The sequence below is a fragment of the Eretmochelys imbricata genome, chromosome 6 (genome assembly GCF_965152235.1).
Source record: "Eretmochelys imbricata isolate rEreImb1 chromosome 6, rEreImb1.hap1, whole genome shotgun sequence".
NCBI lineage: Eukaryota > Metazoa > Chordata > Testudines > Cheloniidae > Eretmochelys > Eretmochelys imbricata.
The window spans coordinates 12922803-12941323 of NC_135577.1; the positions used below are offsets into that span (position 1 = coordinate 12922803).

An 18521-nucleotide genomic window follows, 5' to 3' on the forward strand; every position below is an offset into this window, starting at 1 on the left:
AAAAAATACACTTGAGTGGTTTTTTCATAGGTTCATGGATTTTCAGGCCAGAAGGGACCCTTAGATCAACCAATCTGACCTCCAGCAGAGCACGCACCAGAGAATGTCACCCTGTTTCCTCTGCATGGAGCCCGATAACTTGTGTCTGAGTAAAGCGTCTTCCAGACAGGCCGCCTGTGGGCTGGTCTACACTAGAAAGTTAGGTTGACCCAGGTGTGTCCCTCAGGGCTGTGAAAAATTCACCCTCCTGAGAGACGTAGTTAATCCAACCTCTCTCCCAGGGTAGATGCCATGAGCTCACTGGAAGAACTCTGCCATCGTCCTACCTCTCGGAGCGGTGGATTTACGACAGCGTTGCTGCAGTATGTGTCAGCACTACAGGGCAGCACTGCAGCTGTGTAGACATAGCCTGATTGAGACTCCATCACTTCCAGTGGTCGTCTGTTCCAAGGGTTAGTCACCCTTCAAAGTGTGTGCCTTACGTCTACCTTAGATTTGGCCATGGACGATGGGTGAACCACAGGCTTGGGGAGGCTAGCCCCTGGCCCGGCCCACCCTTCAGCCTGAGGCCCCACCCCAAAGCCCAGAATCCCTCCCTCCCACGGCTACCAGCCCCCCCTTCCAATCCCGGGTTGCCCAAGCACCACCAGCCCCAAAGCGCCAGGGCACACACACACACCCAGAGCACCAGACAGGCTGCCCCATCAGCCCCGCAGCACTGGGTGGGTGGGCTGCTCCCCAGCACCAGACCACTGGGTGGGCGTCGGGCAGCCCTCCCTTTCCCCCCAGCCCTGGAGAACTGGGTGGTGCGGCCCTAGCCCCAGCCCCAGCCCAGCAGGCTTCCCGGAAGAGGAGCAGGCTGCTTGCCTGGGCTGGGGCCAACTACCAGCAGCAGAAGGAGGGGGCCTTGGGCGGAGCATGGGCAGGGCCACGCGGGGCTCTTTGCGGAGGTACAGCCTCCCCAGGCTATTGTACGCATCGTCCATGGATTTGTCTGGCTCCAACTTCCAACTGCTGGATCTTGTTCTACCCTTCTCCACTCGATTAAAGAGCCCTTTAATAGCCAGTCTTTTCGCCCTATGAATGTACTTGGGCACTGTACTTGAGCTACTTCTTGATCTCCTTTTCGATAACCTAAACTGACAGAGCACTGAGAGTCTCTTGCTAGCCGGCCCTTCTTCCAGCCGGCAAATTGCATTTGTGACTCTTCTCTGTATCCACTCTAGTTTTTCAATAACCTAATCCCACAGAACAAGAAAGAAAAAGGCCTCATTCAATACCATGGCCACCTACACACTGACTCGACCTTGTGCCTGCCCGCCCACTTCGAATCATAGAATATCAGGCTTGGAAGGGACCTCAAGAGGTCATCTAGTCCAACCCCCTGCTCAGAGCAGGACCAATCCCCAACTAAATCATCCGATCCCAGAAGGATACACTGACTAGACCCCTCGATTCCAGACAACTTGGCCTTCTGATTTTTGGGGCACTTGGGGTGTGCTTGAGCCCTGTTTTTATGCTTTTCTCTGCAACTGTGAGGGCAAGAAACTTACTTTTCTTTTGAATGCACACTGAGGTTCTCAGCTAGTTCCTTGTTTCCAGGAGATGGGGCTTGAAATAAAACATCAGTTACCATGGGACTTGCAATAAAATCCTGAGAGCTGGCAACACTGAAAAGGTAGCGTAACAGGAGGCTTCAATGGGAGGGGGGTCTTAGGGCTGAAGGGTTCGATGGTTATGTTTCCCTTTCACCCTGAGCTTTGCACTTTTCACCCGGCCCCTCCCCAGCACCAGGCAGCTCCCCAGGTGCTGCCTCTCTGCTCATCTGATTCACACCCCGCCCCCTCCCCACCACTCACTCACCCTACAAAGCTCGGGTCCCACAGCCTCCCCCCTTACGAGAAGTGGCTGCTAGACAGGGCTTCTTTCTTAGCATCTTCAGCCATGGGGTTGGGCTGTAGGTATTTTGTGGGCTTAGTGCTGCTCTGCTCCCTAAGGCTAGCCCTTGGGCAGGGGGACTTCCACAGGATCAGTTTCTCTGTCTTGCAACATGAGTATGACTGTGGAGACTATGGGATGCAGCTGCTGGTCTTTCCCAGCCAGGGCCGCACTGTCCGCTTCAAAGTTGTGGGTAAGTAGCTGCCTGGCTGCTTCATAAGAAAGCTAAGAAGCCTCCTGCTCGTCTGCCCTCTTAGACATACAGGAGGGTTTTATGGGCCTCCTGTGGAAACCTCTTACTTCTACAGTATGTAATGAGAGCTTTAGGAAGGGAACAAGAAGGTCCTACTCTAGTGCTTTTTGGTGGCCTGGCTGTTACCCTCAAATCTTGAGTACCCTGGTCTCCTGAAGTGAGAGTCTGTGGCTTCCTGTCCCCTGGAGAAAAGACTGGAGATAGCCCAACTGTTGAATCCAGGTAGGAAAGTCTTTCCTCGCAACAGCCTGCTGACCGTGACCCACAAAATAGCAGAGGGTAAAGAGGGAACCCTGCTGGGGGGAGACTGTAAAAGGACATACCAAAATGTGGCTGGGTATCCCAAGCTCTGGTATAACTCGGCCCTTTGAGCTCCAGATGCCTGGATCCTGCGCCCTCTGTGGGCGATCACCTCCCTGTTGTCATGCCCAAGGATGGGATGGCCTGGCCTGGCCTGGCCTGGCTCGGCCATTCTCAGCCCTCCTTGTTAGGGGGCTTATTCCTTCACCCACTTACTTCCCTGGTCCTTCTCGCATGAACAGAGAGCAACAATACCCGAAGTCCAAAGATGCAAACAATTCGAAGTTTATTGGGGGGAACTTCCAGCAAGCATGATTCCTGTTTCCTTCCTTAGTGTCCTCCTTCCCAGCTCTGACACCACAGAGCCTTACACCTGTGTCCCTGTTCCCATTCCTGCCCATAGTCAAACATGATTCCAATTTCCGCACCCCTGTTCCCATCCCCTCCCACCCACGCCCACTCACTTCCTTATTGACTACAGATTATATAGTAAAACTTGAGTTCTGCTGAGCTATATCTTAACCAATCATTTTCCTGAAACGTAACTAACCAATCCTAACATATTGGTACATGATTAAGGTGGTGGGATATAATTGGGCACATAATGAGTTTACACCCAGCAAAATTAATTATACAGCAGACAGAAACAATCACAGAACCAGACAGAGATTATACAGACAAACAATAGCAAAGTGGGAACTATAAATGACAAAACAATACAGAAGTGAGGATTTCACATCCCAGCTATTGATAAGTGAGTTCTTGCCAGGCAGGATGCTATCAAACTAAGTTTCCTTTTACATTTGCTAGGCACTTCCCTTTCTCTGGAGGTGATAGGAATACAATCCTGTCCTGATAGTGCCTAACAGCCCAATAGCACCTTATTTCAATGTGACTAGTTTGGAATGTGAGGATGTGACCGGTCGCCTCCCAGCTTATGGCTGCCTCTTTTGCTTAGCCAAAGGCCTTAGCCTAAGAACAGGGCCACAAACTGTCACAGTAAGAGAAGGCCCTTACACCAGCAGACAGTGATTTTGATTCTTTCTCTTATACCTCTAGAACTAGCCAAGTGATAAGAATACACCTAAATTCTGAGAGAATAGGCCTTTACAGACAGGCCTGAATATCTATATCCTAACACTCCTGGCTCTAGGTCAGACTTGGTAAATGACGGCCGTCCTGTATCTTTGGAGCTGCTTCCCACCATGCTAAACTCCACTAAACTGAAGGATGTGACAAACCACAGTCACTGTTCCAAACATGGCTACTTGGCTAAGCTTCATCAAGGGCTTTAACTCTTCCTTACCCACGACCTGTATGACTCTCTCCACAGATGAGTTTGGGACACCCTTCGAAGTTACCAACTGCTCCATTTGTCTCCATTGGGTCACATCTGGCGAGCAAGGAGCGATGATCTTCTCAGCTGGCTACAATGGCTGTCATGTGCAGAAGAAGGTGAGGGGGGTTGGCACGCCTCACCCCAGTGTACCTGAGCAACAACAGAAGCTGGAGATGGGTCCATACCTGCAGTCACAGCAGCCTGTGCAGCTGGGGGGCGCTGTGCTTAGCGCCTACAGAGAGTCTGTTAGGCCACAATACTGACTGATTGGTGTCTCTTTATTGCAGGATGGGCGTAACCACCTGCAAGTCCGAGTGGAGGAACTGCTGAGCGCCAGGGCCGTCGCTGCCACCTATGATGTGAACATGACCTGCCCCAAGCCCACTGAACGTGACTTAACCCCAGAGGAGACCATGCGCTACGTGCCCCAGCCGCAGCCGGGCCTGGTGCGCCCGGTGCCCCAGCCGCAGCCGGGCCTGGTGCGCCCGGTGCCCCAGCCGCAGCCGGGCCTGGTGCGCCCGGTGCCCCAGCCGCAGCCGGGCCTGGTGCGCCCGGTGCCCCAGCCGCAGCCGGGCCTGGTGCGCCCGGTGCCCCAGCCGCAGCCGGGCCTGGTGCGCCCGGTGCCCCAGCCGCAGCCGGGCCTGGTGCGCCCGGTGCCCCAGCCGCAGCCGGGCCTGGTGCGCCCGGTGCCCCAGCCGCAGCCGGGCCTGGTGCGCCCGGTGCCCCAGCCGCAGCCGGGCCTGGTGCGCCCGGTGCCCCAGCCGCAGCCGGGCCTGGTGCGCCCGGTGCCCCAGCCGCAGCCGGGCCTGGTGCGCCCGGTGCCCCAGCCGCAGCCGGGCCTGGTGCGCCCGGTGCCCCAGCCGCAGCCGGGCCTGGTGCGCCCGGTGCCCCAGCCGCAGCCGGGCCTGGTGCGCCCGGTGCCCCAGCCGCAGCCGGGCCTGGTGCGCCCGGTGCCCCAGCCGCAGCCGGGCCTGGTGCGCCCGGTGCCCCAAATATATCCTCCACCAAGCAACATAGGTGTGTGGGGGTGTCTGTGACCTCTAACTGGTTTGAGTGCATGTGGGTCCCCTCTAATGGAAGGTTTCATGGTCCACTTCTGACTCCTGTGGTGGTCTTCAGAGGAGCTGAACCTTGTCTCTTGCTTGTGGCTGCCATGTTAGAGCTGGTGTTGACAGTGTTGTAAGCCATAATCAAAAATGAGATTTGTTTAGAAATCATGCTATTAGCCACCCCTTCCCCTTCAAATAAACTGGGGGTGGGTGGGGTATTTGCCTTCTGGTTTTTCAAAGCTTTAGGGGGAAGGCACTTGCTTCCAAAGTCTGTGAGCTTCTTTGGTGCAAAATCCAGTCACACATGCACCAATGTGTCCTTGCCATTGGCTGCTCAGAGGGGCTTCCCCTGTTCCTCCAGTATCCCAGGGTTTGGGATCTGATGTTGTATCCCTTCATATCTCACCCCCACATCTGCTTGCAATCTGTCTCCTTCCCCTCCCCCCCCGCCCATGTGTCTCACACAGGCTCTTCACAGCTCTTAGTCCCTCACTCTCCTAGAGTCCTGTCTAGCCCTCCCCCTAAACCAGAGTGGCATCCACTTTGCCTGTAGGTACAGCTTCAGTCTCATGAAAGAAATTCGCAGCCATGTTTATGAGGGACACTTTCCTCTGATCGGCTATGGGGAAATGGTGGCCAACCTGCTAGCTTCTGCCCCATCATCCGTAAAGGGAGATGGTGACTTCAATAAAGGAAAAATTCATAGAGCAGGCGTCTGCTCACTATTTCATGAGATGGCTAGAGAAACCCACCCCAGAACTGCTAACTGATAAATTAGAGTAGACCACGCTGCTGGCTGTGTTGAGGGGGCTGTAGGGTGTGGGTGGGGGCTCTCCTCTGACACAGCAGCAGATCAGGAGCCTGAATTTCCAAGTGACATGTTAAGCCTGCTATCAGAGAAGGGCAACATGCTACATCTGGAGGACAGGGGTGGGGATCTGAGCACAATGCTGTCTGAGGTGGTATGTGGTTTGAGGTTATGGTGTGGGGGGCAAGGTGAGCTGGGATGGAGGACCACTGTGGGAGCTCTTGCAGCCCTTTGGGGAAGGGGAGGAGGGTTGGACTGGTGCTGAGGTCAGCCACTTGTCCAGAGGTCACTACAGATCTTAAAAAGTCTCTGGGGAAGGGTCTCTTGTGACCTCTTTAGAGGCTCTCTAGCTCTCCTTAATCCACACCCTGCTGTTCTAGGGGCGCATCTCACAGAGGAGCAGTGCCGTGTGGTGGCTGGGAAGATGCCCTGTGCGGATGCCCCAGGCCAAGCTGCTTGCTTCCAGGCTGGCTGCTGTTATGATGAGACTGACCTCACCACTCCCTGCTACTATGGCAACACAGGTAGGAGACCTGCCCTCATGTCAGCTTATGGAGCCTTTTGTCATCTCTGTCCTGGGAAGCTTGGTGACACACCGTACGTCTCAGATGAGTTTGGTCACCACCTACTAGCATGGTGAACTAGACTTGGATGCAATGTCTTTGTAACTCTCACCCTAGGCTGCAGCTGGCATCAGTTGTGTGCAAAGGGATTCCTTCCTACATCACGGTCTCTCCTCAGTTGCCCAATGCCTGGCAGATCTTGAGAGCCAACACCAAATGTGTGGTGGCAGAGGAAGAACCATCAGACGGTACAGGCTGGTGCTCCATCATCAGATCGATGGATAACTCTGCCGGCTTGTGTCTCGTTCCTGCACAACATGAGCTGCAATCATGCTGTCTCAGACAAACCCACTTACCCCCATGGGGCTTCATTTGATAGCTTCCAAAGCCAGAAGGGACCATTGTGATCATTAGTCTGATTTCCTGTATAACACAAGCTATAGGATTTCCCTGAAATAATTCCTCCAGCAGATCTCTTAGCAGACATCCAGTCTTGCCTTATCAGTGATGGAGAATCCACCATGACCCTGGACAAACCATTCCAAGAGTTAACTACCCTCGCTCTCAGATCTACACCTTATTTAAATACTTAGACTGTAATCAAGTCACCCCTTAACCTTCTCTCTGTCTAAAGAGACAGAATTTGGTCACTACAAGGCCTGTTTTCTAATATTTCTCATGGCTCTTCTCCAATCTATCATCCTGAGTGTGGCATGGAACTCTTGCCCAATTCCTCTACCAGGAACATCTATACTTAATCCTGCTCCTTTGTGTTGCAGTCACTGTTCAGTGCCTCCTGGATGGTCACTTTGTTCTGGTGGTCTCCAGGGACATGTCCGATCACCCCATCATCCTGGAGAGTGTCCGGCTAGCCTATGCCCAGGCAGGGTGTGACCCCATCAGGATGACTGAGGCTTTTGTGATCTTCCGCTTCCCCCTCATGCAGTGCGGCACCACAGTCCAGGTGAGGGGACACTCACGGGAAGCCAGGGTGAGTGCTCTGCTCAGGGGCTTGGGGGACTAACCTGCCCCATGTCTCCACTCTTCCAGGTGATCCATGACAAACTGATCTATGAGAACCAGCTGATCTCTGGCATCGACATCCGGACTGGGCCGGACGGCTCCATCACCCGGGACAGCACCTTCATGTAAGTTGGCCTGCTCTATTGACTAGCAAGGAAGTGATGGTGAGCAGGCTTCAGCCCTTCCACAGTGGAAGCGTGAGGCCAGATCCTTTCCCCTGGCAAAGATCTGATCCATCAATTTTCAGCAGCCTCTCCTGACCACCAAAGGACTTAGGGGATGTTCTACAGGTATGGATTCCCTGCAGTCACAGGCTGCCCCACACTCAGAAAAGGGGATATGCACCTGATCCCTAATGAGGCAAAATCTTGCTTTGTGAAGGGAAGGACACTCTCTGTGCAGCTGACTGTCCAAGAGTCAAGGTTTTACGTTGTCTGATCAAATGCCAACATTGGTCAGCCTCACCTCAGTCCCTGGAAAAATCCTGCAGCAGGTTGTCAAGGAATCCATTCTGAAGCACTCGGAGGAGAGGAAGGTGATCAGGACCAGCCAAAATGGATTCACCAAGGGCAAGTCATGCCTGACCAACCTGATTGCTTTCTATGATGAGAACTGGCTCTGTGCATGTGGGGAAAGCGGTGGACATGATATACCTTGACTCTAACAAAGTTTGTTACAGTCTCCCACAGTGTTCTTGACAGCAAGTTAAAGAAGTAGGGGCTGGATGAATGAATTAAAGGTGGATCGAAAGCTGGCTAGATCATCAAGGTCAACGGGTAGCAATCAACAGCTCTGTCTAGTTGGCAGCTGGTATCAAGCGGCATGCCCCAGGCGTCTGTCCTGGGGTTGGTTTTGTTCATTATCATTAGTGATCTGGATGATGGGATGGCTTGCTGAGGGTGTAAGTTAATGGATAACACTAAGTTGGGGGGAGAGATCTAGAAAAATTGAAAATTGGGCTAAAAGAAATCTGAGCTTCAATAAGGACAAGTGCAGAGTCCTGCACTTAGGAGGGAAGAATCCCATTCACTGGTACAGGCTGGGGACCGACTGGCTAAGCAGCAGTTCTACAGACAAGGGCCTGGGGATTACAGTGTACGAGAAGCTGGCTACGAATGAATAGTGGGCCCTTGTTGCCAAGAAAGCTACTGGTATATTGGGGTGCATTAGTAGGAGCATTGCCAGCAGATGGAGGGAAGTGATGATTCCCCTCTATCCAGCAGTGGTGAAGCCCATCTGGAGTACTGTGTCCAGTTTTGGGCCCTCACCAACAGAAAGGATGTGGAAAAATTTGGAGATAGCCCAGCAGAGGGCAACAAAAATGATTAGGGGGCTGGGGCACATAATTTATGAGGAGAGGCTGAGGGACCTGGGCTTATTTAGCCTGCAGAAGAGACAAGTGAGGGGGGATTTGATAGCAGCCTTCCCCTACCTGAAGGGGTTCCAAGGAGGATGGAGCTTGGCTGTTCTCGGTGACGGCAGATGACCGAACAAGGAGCAATGGTCTCAAGCTGCAGTGGGGGAGGTCTAGGATGGCTATTGGGGACGGGACTATCCCTCTAGGAGGGTGGTGAAGCACTAGAATGGGTTACCTAGGGAAGTGGCAGAATCTCCATCCTTAGAGGTTCTGAATACCTGGCTTGACCAAGCCCTGGCTGGGATGATTTAGTTGGGGTTGGTCCCGCTTTGAGCAGCGGGTTGGACTAGCTGACCACCTGAGGGCTCTTCCAATCCTAATCTTATGATTGTAAATGCCACTTGCTGTGCGATCTCCAATGGCAAGTAGGCACAGCCAGCCTGACCCGAGAAGGGCTCCATGGGGCCACCCTGAGGGACTAATAACTCCCTACAGGGTTGGTAGAAAGAAAGCTTGGATAACAGTTGGTGGCAAACTTGATGTAAGGACGGTTGCCCCCTTACTAACATTCAGTGGGGTGTACTGGTTGGCTAGCTCCCAGTACTAAAAGGGGAAGGATCTATGGGAAATCAGGACCCTGAGAGTGACAGTCCCCAGGAACAATGCGGAGAGGCCAATGCTCCAGGTCAGCCTGAATGACAGGGTGGGCAGGCTAATCAGAGTCAGGAGGCCAGGGAGGTCCTGTCCTCCGTGTGAGCTGGATTTGCCTGGGTCACACAGTCAGGTCATGTGTTTCCTTTAACCTTTCCCATGTTTCCTTCTTTCTAAAATTGTTGATTAAGTAACTTGCCTTTGCTTTACCTTGTATGTAATGGTCATGGGTCAGAAGTGCCCAGTGCAGAGAGAGTACCCCGGAGTGGGGACACCCTAGCCCCTGTCCTAGGTGACCACAGCAGGGTTGGGGGTTGAGCCCCCGCCCCCCAGAATCCTGGGCCTAGCCTTGTTGGGGTTACGAGGACTCTGCCAGACAGGAGAGTGGAGGGGAGCCCTGAAGGGCAGGGAGGCCACTGGATAAAGGAAGTGGGAGCGAGGACTCGGATCCTTTCGCTAGCCCACTTCACCGGGGTAGTGCAGAAGCCAGGAAAGTTCCCCACAGGAGCAGGACTATTCCCCAGCGTACATTAAGAATGCTGCCAAAAGAGATGTGAGGACAAGTAAGCAGGTGCTTCTAGCTTGTCTGAGAAGGCCCTATGTGGCCGTGCTCAGATACTCCTGCTGAGTCCCTGAGTTGGAGGGAAGAACATCTGAGTTGCTAAAAGGGTTGATCCACTAGCATCCTTGGATGTCTCCGATCCAAGTACTGATAGGGCCTGATCCTGCTTGTCTCAAGCACTAATAAGGTCACTGCCAGAAACCACATGGCCTCAATCTGAAGTCACAGAGCATCAGCCCCTGTCTCCTCCCTCTGCTCTCTCCTGTGCAGCCTCCATGCTCGCTGCATCTACAATGCCAGTGACTTTCTGCCAGTCCAGGTCGAGGTCTTCTTGCCCCCCACACCTGCTCCAGTCACCCAGGCAGGACCCCTCCGGCTTGAGCTGCGCATCGCCACAGGTAGGTGACCCCTCACTCCAGCACGGAGATCCCATCCCCCTGAAGGACCACAGGTGTCTCAGCTCTGCTCTCCTCCTACCCTCTCCCCCACAGACCCGAGCTACAGATCCTATCTCACAGAGAGAGACTACCCTGTGGTGAAGGTGCTCAGGGACCCTGTCTACATGGAGGTTCGCATCCTGCACAGAACAGACCCGTCCCTGGTTCTGGTTCTGCACCAGTGCTGGGCCACCCCAAGCGCCAACCCCCTGCAGCAGCCGCAGTGGCCCATCCTGGTGGACGGGTGAGTGGCTGGGATGGAGGGGGAGCATGGCTTGGGGAGGAGGAAGGCGGTTTCCTTGGTCCACCCTTCTCTCATGTCTTGCTCCCAGGTGCCTGTTCCTGGGAGACAACTACAGAACCCAGCTTGTGCCCGTGGGCCCGGCCTCATCTGAGCTGCCCTTCCCGACTCACCACCAGCGCTTCGTCCTCTCCACTTTTGCCTTTGTGGACTCCGCCTCCCAGGTGGCACTTGAGGGAGAGGTGAGAAGGGGCCCACATGTAAAGCGGGTGAGGAGGGGGAAGTCGGAGTGCAGGGGCAGGAGCTCCTATCTGAGTCAGGTCCTGACCTCCTCAGCCTCCGCTGAGGCGCTGCACATGCAGAACCAAACTGATAGCTGTGGATCTGCTTCCTGCCTCCTACCAGCACTGGCCAGTCACTCACTCACTCCATTCTCACTTGTGTGGATTTTAGGTGTACATTTACTGTAGCGCCTCAGCTTGCTACCCCTCCCGGCTGGAGCCCTGCAGGACCATGTGCCCATCAGGAGCTGCTACAAGTAAGTCGGAGTGGTCTGAAATCCATGTGGGTTTCTACAAGCTCCCATCCCAAATACCAGAGGACTCATAGTGAACAGAGATTTGCCCACCTCTGATATAGCAGGACAGGCAGAATACCACCCTCAGGACCATCCTGCCCAGCTCCTGAGTTCCCGGCCGGGGAGGCAAGCCCCCAGCCCCTCCTGTGCTGTCCCTCTCCCTCGCAGCCTCAGCACGCCTCCAGCACTCTCCTCCGGTAGGAGCTGTGAGCTCCCACTGCTCTGAGCAGCATCATAAGGGGGTTGGGATTGGAAAAGGGGCAGAGGGTGCCAGGGGGCAGTCGGGACAGGGGCTGGTTGGATTGGGCAGAGGTTCGGGGGGGGGCAGTCGGGGGGCATTGGATAGTCATTGGAGTCCAGCAGGGGCTGTCAGGGAGCAGGGGGTTGGATAGGGGTGTGGTCCCAGGGGGCCGTTAGGAGACAAGGAGTTGGGGGGCAGAGGGGGTTTCTGAGGTGGGCAGGAATTGGGAGGGAGCCAGGCTCTTCGGGGAGGCACAGCCTTCCCTACCTGGCCCTCCATATAGTTTTACAGTGCTAATGTGGCCCTCAGGCCAAAAAGTTTGCCCAGCCCTGTGCTATACACTGAGTGCAAGGCGTTCAGCCCAGCTCGTTAGGTACCTCTACCATGTCCTGTAGCGCTAGCTAGGGTATGATGGGCTAACATGAAGAGGTAAATGGCCTAATCGCCTACAACTGCCCTATGTAGGAGACAATACTAGAAATTGCCTCTGGAGAGTGGAGCGTCTGCTGCTCCTGATGAAATGGCCTTTCTTCCCAACTTCTCCCACACTTCAAATAAGCAATTCAGGAAGATCTAATACCTGGTACCACAACCTGTCAGGAGGCCTGTAAGGGCTCATGGTTGAGTCCATGGTGACGCTGCATTTCATCACGATGGGCCCTCTGGTTGTGAGTGCGCTGGACAGACAGCTCCCTAACTCTCCATTCCATCTGCCAGGAGGCCGCCGGTTCCTGGATATCAACAATGGGACAGGAGAGCCCCAGGACCTGGTGAGTTCTCCTGGCCCTGTGATCTTCCAGGAGAGCCCTGAGCCGTGGAGAGAGCACGTCTATGAGAACAAGGGTGAGGTTTCTGTTAAACCCTAGTAGGACAACTGGCATCTTGCACAGTAACCTGGAATACAGCAAGTCAGTGCTGTCTAGGGGGTTCTAATATAAATGTTCATGGGGGGAGGGGGGCTACATGCAGAAGTCACTCCTTGATGATCCATATGTAAGCTAATGCTGGCTGACACCATACCTGTGAGTGCTTCCTATGAGTGGGCCAATATTGGGTTATATCCTTATCCTATGGACATTCATAGGATGTCTCAAAAACCAGCAAACTTGGGGGAGGCGGGGGGGACACTATGGCACCTCAATGGTGACTTGTATGCCCTGAGCCTCTGTGGCACTCAATGCACTGGGGCTAGCATTGCCTCTGCCCTCTATTGGATGGCTATCCATGGGATGGTGGTGCTGGCTCACAGTCTAAAAAGTGAGTTGACAATTCAAGTACCTTTCTGATGAAGGCTGGCCTAAGCGGTAGGGGGAGCACCACTGGGGCAGGGAAGTCTAGGTGTCATCTCCACACTTTAGACCCTACAGAAATCTGGATTGTCTTAACCTCTCCTCCTCCAGACCCTGTCTCCAGACTGGACCTGACCCTGGTGCTTCTGGCCATGCTTTCATTGGTGGTTGTGGCTTCTCTCGTTACTGTGACACTACTCCATAGGAGAAGCAGCTGGATGACAAGGTCCCAAATCTTCCATGGCAGATGACTGTAAAATAAGGGAGAGGAGCAGAAATAAAATCTGTGGAGTGCACTAATGTCTTGTGGTAGCGTGTGTCCCTCTGCGGGAGGGAACAGCAGTTGTTGAGGCCAGGGGTCTACTACTGGCCTTGTAGCTCTTCCCCATTCAGCAGCAGAACAGACCTCTCTGCAGGGATAGACACCAGAATAGGATGTGGCATAGAGGACAGGAAGAAGACTGTCTAGTGCTAGCTTGCAAGGTAAATCAAATGGCTTTCTCTCGTCTCCTGGGGTCCTATCTGGGGGGAGGGGAAGCCACTCAGCCGACCTAGAGACTTTTTGATTAACTTTACTGTGAATAGCTGGATTCTAACTCCACTGGGCACGCAATAAGAACTACTGGCGCTTGCCAGTCTCACATGAAGTCCATGTGAGCCAGCTGGGGGACAAGCCTAAGTCTGGTAACTAGAAACCCTTGTGTCTTCTGTGGGGGCTGTGGCCAGCCCCTAGCTTACAGGAGGTGGAGAAGATTTCCCCATTGTGTTAGTGACTGGGAAACCTGATGCTTCAAGACCTTAAGCATCCTGCCTGACAGCTGGGATCTGCCCCATAACTGGTATCTCCTGCTTCTTGACCCTTAAGCTATATCTATGGGGCACTCCAAAGCATGGCTGTAGTGCGCACACACAGACCTAAGTGAGCTAGCTTTCATCCAGCTAGTTGAAATAACGGTAGTGGAAGCATGGCCTATACAAGACTAGCTGGGACTCTGGGTCGTACTCCAGTGGGTAGCCTGTGCTGCTGTTGCTCTACTGCTTGATCTGGCTAGGCCAAAGCTACCTCGGCTACATCTACGCACTCACCTCTGTCTACACAGCAATCTACCCTTCTCCATTTGCATTAGTTTCCTTCTATCTCGCCTGGGGAAACTACAGCCCTCCAGCTCCTCTCCAAATCCCCTTCCAACAGCTAAAATCCTCTCTCCCACTGCTCCTACCATGTCAACACCCTCCACCTACTGTAGAACCCACAGGGACTGTCACGCTAACATGGTGTAACTGTTCTAACCCCTCTACTACCATCTTGTAGGGTAGCCTACTGTGGGACCAGATCCTGCAGACACTTAATGTGCATGTGGTAATGACTTCATGGGGACTTCACGCATGCATGGAGTTAAGCACGTGCTGAGGGCTGGCCAAGCAACACAAACTGTTCATTAAATGTCAATGTTCATTCTGCAGTAGGCAAAACCAATGCCTCAAAACCCTCCATGGAAAAAGCAGAAAGGCATGTGTATCCTAGAAATGCATGGTCACTTGCCTGAGATCTAGGAGACATGGGTTTGAGTCCCTGCTCTGCCTGACTGGGTGCACCTGTGTACTCCCACATCCCAAAATGGAGTGTTGCAAGGTCAGAGTCTTGGACTGTAAGAGGATGGCAGCAGGGATCATGCTTTTTGTTACTCTCTGCAAAAAGCATTGTGTGATGGCTTGGCACAATAATGAATGGAAGCCTGGTGGTTTATAGGCACAAGGCAATGAATTTGCCATTTGCTAAAATTCAAAGTAGTATAAAGATCGTGCTGTAGTTGTAAAGGCTGTTGCTTCTGTGCTTAAATCATGTACTTGGAGACTAACCATGAGAATTATTGCTGAAAGCTGGGCACTTATCTGCTAGAAGCAACAGAGAAGGAGAAAGACTTGGGTGTATTGCTTGATCACAGGATGACTCTGAGATTTCACTCTGATGCAGCTGGGAACAAGGCTAACCCAGTCATGGGATACTCGGGTGAGGTATTTCCAGTAGAGAGCGGGAAGTGCTAGTACCATTATACAAGGCACTGGTGAGACCTCATCTGGAATACTGTGTTCAATTCTGGTCTCCCATGTGTAAGATGAATTCAAACTGGACCAGATATGGAGAAGGGCTACTAGTGTATCCAGAGAAATGGATAACCTTGTTAGGATATAGATATTCAGGTCTGTCTGCAGAGGCCTGTACTTTAAGAATTTAGGTGTTTTCTTATCACTAAGCTAGTTAGAGGTATAAAAGAGCATCAAAATCACTGTCTGCTAGTGTAAGGTCCTTCTCTTACTGTAACAATCTGAGGCCCTGTTCTTAGGCCAAGGCCTCTGGCGAAGCAGCCATAAGCTGGGAAGCAACCAGTCACATCCTCACATTCCAAACTAGTCACATTGAAATAAGGTGCTATTGGGCTGTTAGGCACTATCAGGACAGGATTGTATTCCTATCACCTCCAGAGAAAGGGAAGTGCCTAGCAAATGTAAAAGGAAACTTAGTTTGATAGCATCCTGTCTGGCAAGAACTCACTCATCAATAGCTGGGATGTGAAATCCTCACTTCTGTATTGTTTTGTCATTTATAGTTCCCACTTTGCTATTGTTTGTCTGTCTGTATAATCTCTGTCTGGTTCTGTGATTGTTTCTGTCTGCTGTATAATTAATTTTGCTGGGTGTCAACTACCTAAGGTGGTGGGATATAATTGGTTGGCTAATCATGTTACAATATGTTAGGAGTGGGTAGTTAAATTTAAGTAAAATGATTGGTTAAGGTATAGCTAAGCAGAACTCAAGTTTTACTATATAATCTGTAGTCAGTCAGGGGGTGGGTGGGTGGCAGGTGTGTGTGGGGGAAATGGGAATGGGGGTGGGTGGGTGTGTGGGGTGGGGGGAATGAGAGTAAGGAAATTGGAATCATGTTTGGCTAAGGGCAGGAACGGGACACAGGTGTAAGGCTCTGTGGTGTCAGAGCTGGGAAGGAGGATACTAAGGAAGGGAACTGGAATCATGCTTGCTGGAAGTTCACCCCAATAAACATCGAATTGTTTGCACCTTTGGACTTTGGGTATTGTTGCTCTCTGTTCATGCGAGAAGGACCAGGGAAGTAAGTGGGTGAAGGAATAAGCCCCCTAACAAACCTCACTTAGGAGAGGAGACTGAAATACTTTCATCTAGCCTAACCAAAAGAAGGCTGAGGAGAGAGAGATGACTGCTCTCTCTAAATGCATCAGAGGGATAACTATTAGAGGAATTAACAAAAGCAGCAATGTAGACACAAGAACAAATAGATATAAACTGGCCATAAACAAGTTTAGGCTTTAGATTAGACAAAAGCTCCTCTCCATCAGCGGAGTGAGGTTCTGGAGCAACTTTTGAAAGGGAGCAGTTGGGGCGGGGGGGTAAAAAGCATAACTAGCCTCAAAACTGAGCTTCATCAGTTTATGAAGGGGATGGTAGGATGAGACTGCCTACAATGGCACATGGCTGATCTGTGACTGCTAGCTGCAAATCTCTCCAATGGCTGGCTACAGGAGACTAGATGGGGAGGGCTCTGAGTTACTATAGAGAATTCTTTCTCCAAGGTATCTAGCTGGTGGGTCTTGCCCACATGTTCAGGGTCTCACTGATCACCATTTTGGGGATTGGGAAGGAATTTCCCCCATGTCAGAGACCCTGTGGGTGGGAGTTTGCCGTCCTCTCCAGCACAGGGCACGGGTCACTTACAGGTTTAAGCTAATGTAAAGGTGGGGGTTCTGTTTAGTTTTGTCTTTATATCATTATTTGAGGACATCACTAACTCAGACAGAGGTCATGGGTCTATTGCAGGAGTGGGTGGGTGAAGTTCTGTAGCCTGTAATGCGCAGGAGGTCAGACTAGATGACCATGATGGTCCCTTCTGGCCTTAAAGTCTGTGACAGAAAAGAGGGGGTTCCCTGAAAGCTCAAGTATGGCAGCGGACAGCCAACTATAAGCAATAACGCAACACTGGAGATACAAGTTGCATGCAACTGGATGTATGCCTGTGTGCACATGAAAGACTTGGTATCATCTTGGCACAGAAGTAAGACACATGATTGCCTTAGGGTACCAGAAACAATCCACAGGGAGTGGTGCAAGCTACAATTTTTGCATCAAGATTGCCAGCACTGATCTGTGCCAGGATAGAACAATAGTAATAAGCTATTTCCTCCAACAACCCAATGGTGTATTTAAATAATGCAAAACTGGGGGTCAGTACTGGCTGATGGGCAGTGATGGTTGGGGGCAGTGTGCTTTCCAGGACTGCAGTTAGCTAAGCCTTCCCTCTCCAACTTTTAAATTTCCTGTTTGGTCACCATCAGCACAGTCCACCATCACAGGAGACCGTGCAGAGTCCACCATCTCAAGAGACCACGCAGTCCTGGATTCGCAGACGAGCTCCAGCTTGGTCCGAACGGGAGGTACTGGATCTCATTGCGTGTTAGGGAGACGAATCTCTTCTGGCACAACTATGTTCCAAAAAAAGGAACGCAAATACGTACATTAAACTCTCCACTGCCATGACGGAAAGAGGCTACTCCAGGGACACAGAACAGTGTTGTACAAAAAATCAAGGCGCTGCAAGCTGAATTCTGTTGCCCGGCCGCATGTGATGGCTTACTCACACCAAAGTGGCAGGCACTTCAGTATGAGAGGCAAAATGAGACCTTGTACAGAAAGAACACGTGCTGTGTATTATGAATTGCCTGTTTCACTGAGAAACAGCGTCCCCTTTGTTCTCTAAACTGTATCTTTTAAAATACTACCCTCCCTTTTTCTTCTCCTGCAGCAGGCACAAATGTTTCAATGCAGCCCCTATCTACTCCGTCCCAGAGGCCGGTCCAGATTAGAAGGTGGAAAAAATGAACTCGGGACAATGATTGCTGAGCTCTTGCAGTCCTCCCGCATTGATAGGGCCCAGTTGAATGTATGGAGGCAAACAATTGCAGAGTCGTGTAAAGCATTACATGAATATGAAGAGAGGAAGGATGTGGGCGATGAGAGCAGGCAGGATGCTATGGTCAAGCTCATGGGGGAGCAAACTGATATGCTCCGCTGTATGGTGGATCTAATGCGGGAAAGGCAGCAAGACCACAGACTGCTGCTGCAGCCCCTGGATAACCGCCCTCCCTCCTCCCCAAGTTCCATTGCCTCCTCACCCAGATGCCCAAGAACATGGCGAGGAGGGGGGGGGGGCTGCGGGGACCAACACAGTCAACCCCAAAGGATTGCACAAGCAGCAGAAAACTGGCATATCCTAAATTTTGATTTGGTTTCTGGACTAGTCCTTCCCTCCTCCTTGTCCACCCCCCTAACCCAATACCCCCCTCTAGCTTCTGATTTCTCTCAATGTTTTGTGCAACAACTAATGCAGAACGGTTATTAAACAATTGTGACTTTATTTCCTTTCATATATATATATGGGGGGGCAGGTAACTTTAAGAGAAACAACAACAACTCTCACAGCGTATCCTGGCCAGTCATGAAACTGGCTATCAAAGCTTCTCTGATCTGCAGCGTGCCCTGCTGCGCTCTTCTAATAGCCCTGTTGTCTGGCTATGTGAAACTTGTCACCAGGTAAGTTGCCTCAACCTCTCACCCCGCCATAATTGTCTCCCCCTTACTCTCACAGATATTGTGGAGCACACAACAAGCAGCAATTACAATTGGAATATTGGTTATGCTGAGATCTAACCGAGTCAGTAAACTACACCAGCGTGCTTTCAAACGTCCAAATGCACATTCTGCCACCTTTCTGCACTTGCTCAGCCTAGAGTTGAACTGCTCCTTACTACTGTCCAGGGTGCCTATGTACGGCTTCATGAGCCATGGCATTTAGGGGTAGTCTGGG

The 18521-nt window shown here is 52.0% G+C and overlaps 1 protein-coding gene across 1 annotated transcript; it reads left to right on the plus strand.

Moving 5' to 3' along the window:
- The first annotated feature begins 918 nt into the window (after nucleotides 1-918).
- Nucleotides 919-12879, plus strand: LOC144266435 (zona pellucida sperm-binding protein 1-like). The gene is made up of 14 exons (XM_077819890.1): nucleotides 919-950; nucleotides 1887-2131; nucleotides 3825-3946; nucleotides 4118-4252; nucleotides 4367-4847; nucleotides 6068-6211; nucleotides 7030-7214; nucleotides 7301-7398; nucleotides 10114-10241; nucleotides 10335-10524; nucleotides 10613-10763; nucleotides 10975-11059; nucleotides 12057-12182; nucleotides 12740-12879. Exons 1-14 carry the CDS (start codon nucleotides 919-921, stop codon nucleotides 12877-12879), a joined length of 2262 nt encoding a protein of 753 aa, XP_077676016.1.
- The last annotated feature ends 5642 nt before the right edge of the window (nucleotides 12880-18521 follow it).

Excerpts from the sequence above, each read along its gene's own strand:
- LOC144266435 (XM_077819890.1), top strand. The coding sequence starts at position 919 with ATGGGCAGGGCCACGCGGGGCTCTTTGCGGAG. Across the intron at positions 4,253-4,366 it reads CAGAGGAGACCATGCGCTAC|CCGGGCCTGGTGCGCCCGGT; the intron begins GTGCCCCAGCCG and ends CCCCAGCCGCAG. Across the intron at positions 11,060-12,056 it reads CCCATCAGGAGCTGCTACAA|GAGGCCGCCGGTTCCTGGAT; the intron begins GTAAGTCGGAGT and ends TCCATCTGCCAG.